The following is an 11,731-nucleotide window of genomic DNA, read 5'->3' as shown; positions in this document are numbered from 1 at the left end:
CTGCCTGCTTAATTTCTTAACAGATCACATTCATGTGAAAATGAAGAAGCATCTCTTGTTAAGTCACTGAAAAAAATAAAAGCTGATCTACACTGGTCCCCTTTGCCTCCAAACATACTGAGATAAAGGCTGAAAATCCACTATGGCTCATGCCCAGATGTCTGGGGTGAAATGAATTCTGATTTACTGCCTCAGAGTGGCACAAATCACTCCCCTCTAATCTGTAGGATTGCACCATGGTGAAGCCTGAGCAATGAATCACAGTCTTGGTTTGTATTGCAAAGCAGTGTAGATGAGAACTATGGGAGCTCTACAGAATAACTGGAATAATGAGGCTCTGTGTGAGGTCTCGGAGTGCCTATCTGCTAAGAGAGGATACATTGCATTCTCATCCACCCACTATCCAAATCTGACACCCTTCTTTCCTGATGCTCTCCATTCTGAAGAATCATGCTGAGCGTTCAACAGTTTTCACATTCAAAGCTCTTGACTAATGTTAATTAATTATTTAATCATCACCTCTCCTCATTGCTCTGTGAGGGAAACCAAACTCCCTCCGACACATTTTGGCTGCGAGCTCCAAGCTGTCAATTGCCTTAACTCTGTCCTGGAGATGATTCAATGCTGATATGAGTTCATCTGTGCTATGCGGAAGATGCAGCATCACCAGTACACTGTGTAGTGAGAAATGGGGTACAAGGGCTATCAGGCCTCGATCTCCTCCTTGGACTTCAGTTTTGGCCAGGAGAACAGCAGTGAATCGGTGAGACAGATTGCTCAGGTCTGAGCACTGCACAAATATGGAGGGGATTCCCAGCTTCTCATCTGAGCAGAGGGCAGCCAAGCAAAGCAGCAGTGCTCGGATGCTTATAGTTGAGTGTGTGTGTGTGTTAAGGTCTTCTAAGTCTTGCTGTTGGAGACCTACTCCTTCCTTACAGCATAACACGTGTCCATAGACATCAAGTTGGAAGTTTGGTGACTGGCTGCTTTGTCCTGGCACAAAAACAGCATCATGCTGTGTGTGTGCGCACGCGTGAGGCCAGGCAGCTCAGTGGCATGAGGAAGTGGCCACTGGGGCTACCAGTAACCAATTGGGCCATTTGTTCTCTCCATCTGAGGCATCTTCAGGATTGCACAGCGGGACTGTGGTCAGTGGGGCTGGGATCAAACTGTGGGGTTGGATGTAGAGAACAGCCTCTCATTTTATGGCAGCTTTCCCATTTGCTGCTAGAATAGTCAATGTTTGCATTGGCTGCTGTTCCAAGTCTCTCCCTGACCCTCAGATGAAGTCTTGGTTCCTGACTTCGCTCCTGATGGTTTGTTGCTCTTTTTTCTCTACCTAAATCTTTAGTTTTTTCCCTCTTCCCAAACCATACCCACCCACCAGGCTGAACTGCTTTCATCCTGTCATCTTGCGTGGCATCCCGCTTCAGCAGAAATCCTTTGTAAAGTCATGAAATGTGAGCTTTGTAGCAGAAGAATCGCTCAAATCGAGCCTCATTTCCTGGAAGAACAAACACAGAAGTGACCAAAGCTTGGACCTTGCAAACCTCTGCATCTGAGCTGCTCAGGGTGAAGGCAGAGCTTCAGGCAGGGATTCCATCACTTGGCTGTTGACTGTCTCCCACTTGCACATACCTGGATCAGATGAAAAGACAATACTAGCAGATCTGGAACAGCCTGCTGGAAACCCTTCAACAGCAAACTCCTGCAGTTATTGTTGTCAATTATCCGAGGAATTAGCAGCTCAGGCTTCAGACCATCTGAATTCCTGATTAAAAAGACAAATTCTCTGCGACGAGGAAGTGTCATTAACTTTCTTCTGGAATGAAAGCCTGAGGCAGGTGGCTGAAATTTCCCACTTATGTACCACTTGAAGCTGCAGCCTTCAAAGCTAACTGCAGAAGCTGCAGGTGCTGAAGTCAAAGCCACTTAACTAAGGAGGCTTATTTGTATCTTCTGTCCATCAGGTCCTGTAATGCACACTTATCAGCAGGTCACCAGGTTGGGTTTATCAGGAAATCTAGAGGCTGTCACTTCTTCCATCTCCATCTGTGTGGAACAGGCTGGTGCCTGTGGTCAGGCTCACGTACATTCTGTTACTGTGTGGGCTTCTCTCATCTCCCCTGCCCCCATCCTCTCACCCAAGGTCTGGTTTCTGAGCAGGGCTCAGTACACACACACACACACACCCCTCAGCCTCGTGTTCTGAGTGGTTGAAGGACCAGGGCTGTAGCACATGCAACGCATCACTCTCCAGGTGATTTCCAAACCACTTGTTCTCCAAATCCAGGCCAAGATCAGCGCTTAGGAAAGCAGAGCTACAAAGGCTGCTATGTTCCTCCTTGCAGGGTCAGCCCCTGGCACCGCTGTACACTGTTGGCACATGGAGATGTGGTGGGTGCACAGCTCTTCGTTGGGATAGATACTGGGAGAGGTGGATCCCCACTCCCTCCTTTCCAGCATGAGGTCAGGTCCTTTTAGAGATTGACTTAAAGATAATAGTACTGAAAAAAAATAAAATAAAATCCCAAGCTGTAGTAGCTTGGCATTGAGTGCCGGTATTGTAGACTGCAGTGAAGCAATCCTAGGAGATTACCATCTGTTTACAGAGCACCAGGGCTTTGCAGAAACCTGCCTTTGCTGGATGAGTTGTTTTCCTTTGAGAAAAATCTTCTGCCTTCTCATGGCTCTTTTAAGAGATGAAAGCGACACTTTCTTGGCTGAGCGTGCAACCCCTCGTAGTGCAAACCGCAGAGGAGGGAAGTGGGTGGGGGGTATCCCTTGCCCACCACGGAGCTACAAAGATGAATTTCCAGCTGTCTCTCTGCAGCCAGGGAGGAATTTGAGCAGCCACTGTAGTCAGCATTACTGCCCATGGCCATAAGTCCATTGCATGACCAAGGCCTGCTCCATCCATGTCCCTGCTGCCCAGGCAGGAAGGTCCCTGTCGCTGCTGTGCTGACCAGCACAGCACAGGAGAGGAATGAGCTGCTGACCACAGCCGTGGCCCAACTTCACCTAGAGGTGATGGTAGCCCTTGTGCTAAGAGATAGCACTGAAGAAATATCTAATTGGCTAATTAGTCTCACATTCGGAGCCTGGCAGTGGTTCACTGGAGGCCTTCGTGAGCCTCATGGCAGTGTCTGCATCTACTTCCCCACCACCAGCATCCCCATCCCCACAGCAGCTCCCCTTACCTTCTCAATCAGGGTCACAAACTGGTTGTTGAGCAGCTTGATGTCCTCCTTCTCCTGCTCCCGCACAGCATGAAAGTCGGTGTCGATGTCAAGATGCACGGGAGGCAGGAGCCTGCCATCAATGGAGAGGTAAGAGGAACTCTGGTACCCACCATCTCCATGAAGGGCCCCACAGCTGGGGCTGCTCACACTGCTGGGACTGCAGCGGCCCAGGCTCTCCGGGGACGTGCTGCCTGCTCTGCCTTGGCTCATTCCCCCTGATGCCTCCCAGGAGCAGAGGGAGCCACTGCTGAAGGCTTTGCAGGGGTTAGTCATGCTCAGCTCCTGGCTCTGCAGCTGAAGGGGAGGAGAAAGGAGGTAGAGAAAGAAAAAAAAAAAAAAGAAAAAAAAAAAAAGAGGTGAAGTTTTCTTGCTGTTACTGCCTCAAAGGGAAGGAGAGCAGTGGCACGCTGAGCAGCTTGGGCAGCTAATTCCTGTCTCCTCAGCTCGTGGGTTGGCTAATAAATTACAAGCACCTGTTCTCCTATGTTCATTAAACGGAGGAGGGTGTAACCGTTGATGTAATCCAGATCAACCTGTTGGCTTCTTTTTTTTTTTTTTTTTTCTTCTTCCCTCTCTCTCTGTACCCTCCTTTCTTCAGGAGCTTGTTTGTGTGGTGAAGGCATAGGCATTCACAGCAAAAACAAATCACTCCCAGGTAATTCGCTGGGCCCTGAGCAGCTGCTTTCCTCGTCCTTAAATGGTGAAGAAAGCAAGCAAAGGAGCTGGGCTGTAGCAGGCAGGGAGTGCAGTGCTGAGTAGGGCTGCAAGCATGCACCTGGGTCATGGAGCCTGGGCTCAGCCCTCTTGGGTTTCCAGCCAAAGGAATTGTGGCTTTTTTTTTTTTTTTTTTGCTAATAGAATGAAAGAGCTGAGGAAATCATAAAGGAAGGCTCTGAGTTTGCTAAGGTGGGTGTTTGGAGAATGCTTTTTGAGCTCGTTGGGTTAGAGGTGTTGGTGGTTGACCGCAGAGAAACTCCTGATGCTCTGAGTGTTTGCATACGGTGGGTCTGCTTTTGGGACCCCTTAGTGAGTTGTGAGTTGAGGTTATTTAGTCCAACAGAAATGTAGGCGTTCAAAATAGATGCCAAATTGGATCCCAGAAGTGTCCATTCCTCTCTGACACCTGCGTGTCCCAAAAGCCCTTTAAAAGCAAACTCTGGAGACACCAAAAACCACTCTCTTTTAATAAATTCTAGCCTGCCAAGGTGGCACGCCCTGAACTACTTGTTTGGACCTAGGAATAAACCAGCATTGGACACTGCTCTCTTGAAAGTGTTGGAAGTGTTTTTCAGCTTTAACGCAGTTTCTCGTGTGAAAAACGAGGACAGAACACCTACTTCTGCTTCCTTTGCTTTATTAACATTGCGATGCTTTCAGAAAAGGGGATGGTCTTCTCTGGCCGAAAGGTGGAATTTCCATTCTGTGGGAAAGCTGCTGCTTTACAGGCTGGTTGGAAGGTGAGCTGGGAATTTCCCCACCGAGTGAAGTGGGAGAAAGCTTGGGTCTGTCGCAGACTTGCTCCAACAAGAACTGTGTCTGATGGGGGTGTAGTTTCGGTCTTGTAGAAGACTTCATAAAGAAGCTGACCCATTCCAGTAGGATTTAACCTTTCTTCAAGCACAGTTTTGGTGTTTGGCCAAGGACAGCGTCCTCTGCCCAGCGGCGCGTCCGTCTGACGCTTCCTTGGGTGATCCATTTGAATATCGAGTCCCTCACTTGGTGGATCCTTGTCAAAACTTCCCAGCTTAATCTTGAGGATTTTAAGGATTAGAAGGATGTTTATGGCTGGGAGGTGACAAAGCTCGTGGCTCTTGCAAGGTGAGGTGAGATATCTGCCTCATCACAGACTGCTTGTGGCTTTGCGGTTGCAGGCACATCGATGTTCCTGATTAGCATCAGGCCACAGGGTCACCTGGCAGGTTCTTTGCTTCATCTGCTACTGAGCACCATTGTGATGGCTCCTAGGAATGATCACTCCAAGGGAAGGAGATAGTTCCATTGCTGGTTCCATCTAATAGCGGCTAGGAGCTGGGCTGGATGCTAGCATGCTTCTGTTTTGCAATATCCCGGGAAGGACTGCTGCAGGGAAAGCACTGCTGCTCATTGCATCAGCAGCCACATCTCCCTGAGCATCAGTTCCTACTGCTTTCTGCTCCATGTATCAATTCTTTCTTTCCCCCATTATCTTTTCCTTGAAATGACATTTGTAAATCCGGATCCAGCCTAAGAGTGTATCTACTTTGGCTGAAATGGCTTCACCCAGTGCAGAATGGAAGGGTTAGAAATACAAACAAAACACTGTGACCAGATTTAACTGTAATACATTGTTTAGTGCCCTCTGAGTCCTGCTTTCTGCATAGGGTTACGTACTGTATCCCTTATCCCCTCTGTCAGGTGTTGCTCAAGTGCTGAAGGATGCTGAAGGAAGATGGTTTAGGATTAAAGCTGACTTTACTGCTTGGAAAAGGTGAGGTGGAAAGCTATCTTCCAGTGGCAGCAATGGGGCCTCTCCATTCTGAAATGAGCATTAAAGCTCTGCCTCCTTCCAGAAGGATGGGTAGAGTTTGCCATAACCTTCTACAGCAAATGTTTGCTTTCTGACCTCTCTTTTCTAGGTGCCAAGCTCCTGTTGTCCCACCCATTAGGCAGTGGAGTGAGATGGAGACCCAAGCTTGCACCTTTATGGGGAGGCAGTGCTGGGTCCCAGGGAGCCTTAATTTCAGTCTAATGAAGGCAATGCTCAGCAGCCTGTCCCGATTCTCAGATGCTGCTGCTTGCTTTTTGGTATTTTGGGTGCTCTTAATGCAGAAACCTGCTACCCTCTGTTGTCCTTCCAAGGATGGAGAATGGAGATATGCTTTGCATGGTGGCAGCCGAAGCCTTGCTGCATGTTTCTCCCCCTTGCTGTCCTCCCTGCCCTATGGGAGAGGCAGTGCTGAGTCAGGCTGTTTCTCCCCTTCCTGCTGATGTTCTTGATGCTCCTCCTTGGCCAGGTATTTGGTTCAGTTTGGAGCGGGCTTGCTCTCCAAAATCTAGCTTTGAGATTAGGCGCCAGCCTTCTTGTCTGCATGGCAAAACAAGCTGAAAAAGGGTGGGAGAAGAGAGGAGAGTGGAGAAAGCTCTGGAGGATGTGATGAAAGTTTCGGCCACCTCCAGGCAAACTGCTGTGTCCTCCTGCTCCCATGGTAGTATTCCTGGTCCCGCTCATCTCCTGATCCATTGGCACTCAGGAGTCACCATTCAAAGATGCTGAGCAGTCTGAGGATCTCCCGTTGTGGGGACATCTAGAGCAAGGCAATGAATTCCTGGAGTTTGCAATGTGGTTGTTTGGTAGGTTGAGGTTTGGGAGTGGAATGGGGTGACTTAAACCACAGAAGAGTCACTTGGGGATGCTTAAACCTCTGTGCAGACAAACCTGGAGTTCCCTTGGTGCATGGAGATTTATCCCAGCTGCTTGGAAAAGCACCTTGTAGGGTTACTGGCTCAATAAGTATATGCACAGAAGAATAATTCATTTATCAAAGCTCCCTAAGTAATTGCTGTTCATTAAGCATGGCTAATGTATGAAGATTAAGCAGCGAATCAGCGCTTGCCTTGAGGAATCAGAGTGATTAGGGTTAAGCAAGGCAGGGACAGGGCTTTGGGGCTGAGGAGGTAATGAGTGGGTCAGCAGGACGCGTTTGGGCCACGCCAGGCACGCGAGGAGCGTCTGCAGTGGGAGCTGTGTGTGTTCAGCCCAGTGACACATTGCAGGGGAATGGCTGATACTGCGGCCATGGGGCAGAGGAGCTGCAGTTCCTGGTTGCAGAGCTGGGGTTGGTCCACCAAGATAGAGAAAAAAAAAAAAAAAAAAAAAAAAGCAAATGAAGAAAAAGAAGAGAGACCCTAATTGCCTGTGTTACATTTGGCTGCTGGGTCCCATCTGAGCTGCTTGGAGGCTGCAATAGACTCTCGAGGTAGATGTGGGGCTGCAGCAGGCTCTTAGGTTAAATGTGGGGCTGCAGCAGGCTCTGGAGGTAGATGTTGGGCTGCAGGAGGCACTGGGGGTACATGTGGGACTGCAGGAGGCTCTGGATGTGGGACTGCAGGCCAACAGTGAAGCTGGTTCGGTGGTGGGGGTTTTTGATCTCCCTGGGAGATGAAACTGAGGAGAAGTGCTGCGTCTGTGTCACACACATTGGGATGAGGCGCTGAGGCTGGGGAGAGAATTACACCCCATAATGGGGCTTGGTAGTGGCTGGAGCTACTCTTCAGCCTTACCCAGCTCCTTTCCTTCCCCCTCTATCCACCTGTCCAGTGTTACATTTCCATTCTCACCATCTCTTTTCACTCCTTTCTGTGCCTGCCCAGAGCTGTCCACATCCCCTTCTTCCTTCCAGCCCGCTGCCCCTTTCATCTCCTCTCTGATTTCTGACTTCATTGCAGGAGCAGAAGCTCTTGATGCCATCTAAATCGCTTCCCCCAGAAGAGACGTCACCTGCAAAGAATTTACAGAAGGGTTTGGAAGGCAGGATGGGACGTGCCCCAGTTTGCTTTGCGCTCAGGAAGGTTTCCAGCCCATCTGCTGCTCACGTAGCTTCCAGGAAATTTCAGGTATTGAGAGAGAAAAAAAAAAAAAAAAAAAAAAAAAAAAAAAAAAACGGACTAATTAAGAGGTGGTGACATCATTCATTTCTGCTCCAGTGCTGCAGCCTCTTCCCTTCCCACAGCGGTTGGGTGATAGTGTCTGTGCCCGGGGCTTTCCCCCAAGCAGCTGCATCCTATCATTTCCAGCATAAAGGGGTTTGGTTTAATCTTAGAAACCGCTGCTTTTGCTATCAGGTGAAGTCTGTGAACCTGCTTGTCTCCTTGGCTGTGCACCCAGCCTTGTCCCAGTGTCTTTCAGCCCACTCATAAGCTGCGCTGGGAGCCAGAAGGTTGCCTGGCTCTATGTTACCCCGTCCTGTTATTTGCCAAATGGTTTCTCTTTTCTTTGTCCCTGCTTGTAAAAAGAATGTGAATGAGACACACAGTGCAAGGATTTACTGCTTAGTGTTTCTCAATCCACACTTGGGCAAGTGAGTTTGTTCCTTTTAAGCAGCACCCAGCATCCACCATTCTGATTACGATCTGGCTCTGTGCTCTTGTGTCACTTTTAATTAGGCATTTTGTTTTTGCATTGTGTGTCATTCTCACATGGTTCGCAGCATGAATGATGATGTATTGTGTTTCGGTTGGTACTGCGAGCCTTCAGCAGGTAATGAGGTTGTGAGGATATTTACGAGGCCCTGTACCTGTTTTGCAGCATTTAGGTTCTGAGGCTAAAATACACAGAGGTCTTTATTGGGAGACAGAAAGCACCTAAGGCATCAGGGTAATAGCTGGTAGGTGGGCATCTGCACTGGGAATTGCAGAAATCTGCTGTTTTGCCCAAAAATGGGGATCAGTGGCTGTGATCAGAACAATCTCAGCCTGCTGCAGCTTCTCCCTTAAAATCAGCATTGCAGAAGTGAGCTGAGAAATTCAAAGCAAGCCAAAATAACCCGATGGCACTGAGGCAGGATGGCTTTGGGGATGCCTTGTCTCTATGCAAGGGCTGTGGCTCTTGCTCCTTGTGTTCTCAGGTGGGAGCCTCAAGCTGGGATCAGAGCATGGCAGAAGAAGAGGACGGTGTCATGGCTGTTAGCACAGTGAGGGGCCACTCAGCTGTCAGGTCCCCAAAAGATCACAGTGGGAGCTGCTTATATTCCCTCCCCACTGCCTCTTTGCCCCCTCACTTGCAGCTACTTTGTGCTTTGGCAGAGGCCCCGTGCCCAATCCCTCAGGAAAAAGGCCCCTTTTTGCTTTTTACCAGCCAAACTCAGTCTCTCACTTCCCACCTCATGCCACCAACACCTTTCTGGAAGCAATGCACAGCAGGTGTTCAGCCTCACTGCAACTTTCCTCGAGGCGCTTTGTCCTGCTGCACACTCCTTGCATGATGCAACCCTGCGCTGCACGAGAGCTGCACAGCACAGCATGCTCAGCTGCAGCTCAGTGCTGCATTGCTGCAAGGGGCAGTTGCTGCAGGCATGGCTTTGGTGCTGGGTTACCTCTTGGGCTTTCCTCTTAGCCCTTCATCATGCTGTCAGGGGCTGCCCGCTATCCTCATGCGTGCTGCACAGACCCAAGTGAGCACGGCCTCATCTTCAGGAGGACACATTCTTTAGGATGCACGTGCAGCAGCCCCGTGTGTCTGCACGTGTTTGCATTTGTCAGGACTGGGCTGGTGCTAAGCCCAGCAGGAAGCCTGTAATCCTGGCAAAATCTGGTACCCGATCTGATTCACCCCGAGTTTAATTCCTGAGGTTAAATTCTACCCGGCTGATTCATGCCTGGTGAACGCAGGAAGCTGGGAGCCTGGCTCTGCCTTGCACGACCCCTAAGGTGTCTTTATAATGGCTGAAATTCTGCTCAACCCCTTTGCTGCAGCTGAGGGGCCATGCAGCCCATGCGTCTGCAGGAGCAACGCATCTTCAGCATCACGGGGAGCAATCTCACTCCTAGCACACGCAGAATAGTTCTTCCTTTTGCCCCATTTCTGCTCAGCTGCTCTCCTCTCTCGTGGCAATCATGTGCTGATGGTTGAGGCTGGTTTGGGGTTTGCCAGGGGGTGTAGGGAGGAGGCCAAGTGGGTTTGGGTCTGGAGGAGCTCATTCTGAGCAGCAGCTCTGGATCTGTACAGCGCTGCTGGTCCTGATCTTCCCTCCCCTCCTACAGACCTCGTGTGAGACAGCGTGGGCATGGGGAGTTAATTCTGATCCTAATTACTATTGTCACCGCCGAATGCATCGATCATGGCGCTGCGCAACGCCCTGCCCCACCCTCTGCTGCCATCAGCACCAGGGCTGGGCTCTGTTGGGTCCAAGGCTGCTAGTCCTGCACTTTGCTCTCACTGGAAAACATGAGACCCGGCCACCAGCTGCAAAAGAACCAGAGGAAGGGAGGGAGAAGGGGTGCACCTTCCTTTTGGAGTTCACTGGGAAGCTGCCACTTGGGAGTTGTGGGTTAAAAGTGGAGGCTGGAGTATCATTATGCAGGGGTTTTGCTGTCTGGGGGATAAACAGCAGGATAAATATATAAAATGCCTCCCCAGCATGGCAGGTGGAAAGCACTGAGCCTAAATCCTAGGAATTTCTGTGTGTGCAATACTAGGAAAAAGCACTTACATCTCTCTGAGAGCTGAACTGGCCCCTCTGTAGGCAAAGGTTATCGTCTCATCTCTGCGATTACAGCCGTAATAAAACACTCATAACCAATTAATCATTTGAATGTTATTTACCTTTGTCTTTCAGCTGTGACTCATCCGTGGGGAGATCCTACCCCTCCCTTTCACCCAACCCCCTCCCCACCTTTGCCGACTGCTTCTCTGCCTGCCTTTCACAAAACTGCTCTCATGTTCCAAAAATTGGGCTGAAAGCTCCTGCTATGCGCAGTGCTGCAGCTCGATGTGGGAGATGTCCCCAGAGCTCCTCCAGGAGCAGCTCCCTCCGGAAACCCAACTGCTGCAAACTGCCCACTGCAGCAGCACAGTTGGCTCCAGATCTGATGGGGTTTTTGCAGTCCTATGTCCCAAAGATTTAAGCAAGTGCTGATGTGATACGCGATGTGCTTAGGGAACAGAGGGAGGTGGTGCAGTTCTGCCTCTCCCACGGACTTCCTGCCTGCAGGACGGCTTATCTGGAAAATACTGCACGCAGATTTGTGTTGCTCTTCATTATTTTTCTTCCTTAGGAGAGTTCGTTAGGCAACAGGTCTGTTTGGACAGCTTTGATTTTGCAAAAGGTTTCGGAATTCGTAACTGGGGCCAGAGGCTGCCGAGCCGCTTTGTTCCGTGCAGCCACAGGGGTGCAGATGGTTGTTTGTCTTGCGGCAGCTATTAAGACACCCAGTCGTTGTTCTTAATTACGTTGTGCCAACGGCTGTACAAACAAGGGTGCATGGGGATGGCTGTCATGTTGGGCGCTCGGTGCTTTGGGAGTCCTTAATCTCTCCTGAACCCGGAGGTGGAAGCTGGTGTCAGCTGGCGTTGTGCCACTGGCTCTGCCCAAGCTGTGTCTGAAGCACAATTTTGATAAGGGCATTTCTTCTTGATGACTGTGCACAATCATTCCTCTCCATCCCCGCTCCATTCACTTGGCTTCAGTTACGATGGCATTATCCTTTAACCTAGACATGAATCAGGCCCACAGTTCCCGTAGTAATGCAGAGTGCCATTGCACTGCGTTGCCTGCTGTGAATGGCGTGCTTTGCTTTGCAATTGAGTCAATTAAAAGAGGAAGACAGGGAGATCTCACACTGCGAGCAATCTCATTGCCACAGGCTGTGGAGCAGGAATGGGTTGACCCAAGGAATGGACCAGCAGTGGGGAGAGAGGTCATAAGCAGCAGATCAATGTGCTGGGCAAGATGCAATTCGGGAAGGGCTAAGCGCTGATGGCTATAGGAGTATGGCTGGGAGGATGGCTGTAA

The 11,731-nt window shown here is 49.9% G+C and overlaps 1 protein-coding gene across 1 annotated transcript in view; it reads right to left on the bottom strand.

Annotated features, from left to right (window-relative positions):
- The window catches only part of LOC306956544 (keratin, type II cytoskeletal 80-like), a gene marked incomplete at both ends in the record, with an annotated part of 9,431 nt that extends 5,916 nt beyond the window's left edge, over positions 1-3,515 (bottom strand). The window contains 2 exons of the mRNA XM_079547825.1: positions 926-993; positions 3,201-3,515. Coding sequence (XP_079403951.1) covers positions 926-993; positions 3,201-3,515 — 383 coding nt within the window. The remainder of the gene's footprint in view (positions 1-925; positions 994-3,200) is intronic.
- Between the last annotated feature and the right edge of the window lie 8,216 nt (positions 3,516-11,731).

Source organism: Tetrao urogallus, assembly GCF_951394365.1.
Source record: "Tetrao urogallus genome assembly, chromosome: 31".
NCBI classification, from domain to species: domain Eukaryota; kingdom Metazoa; phylum Chordata; class Aves; order Galliformes; family Phasianidae; genus Tetrao; species Tetrao urogallus.
Note: the sequence above shows the minus strand (reverse complement) of the source record. Positions and strands in the feature narration are given on the sequence as shown.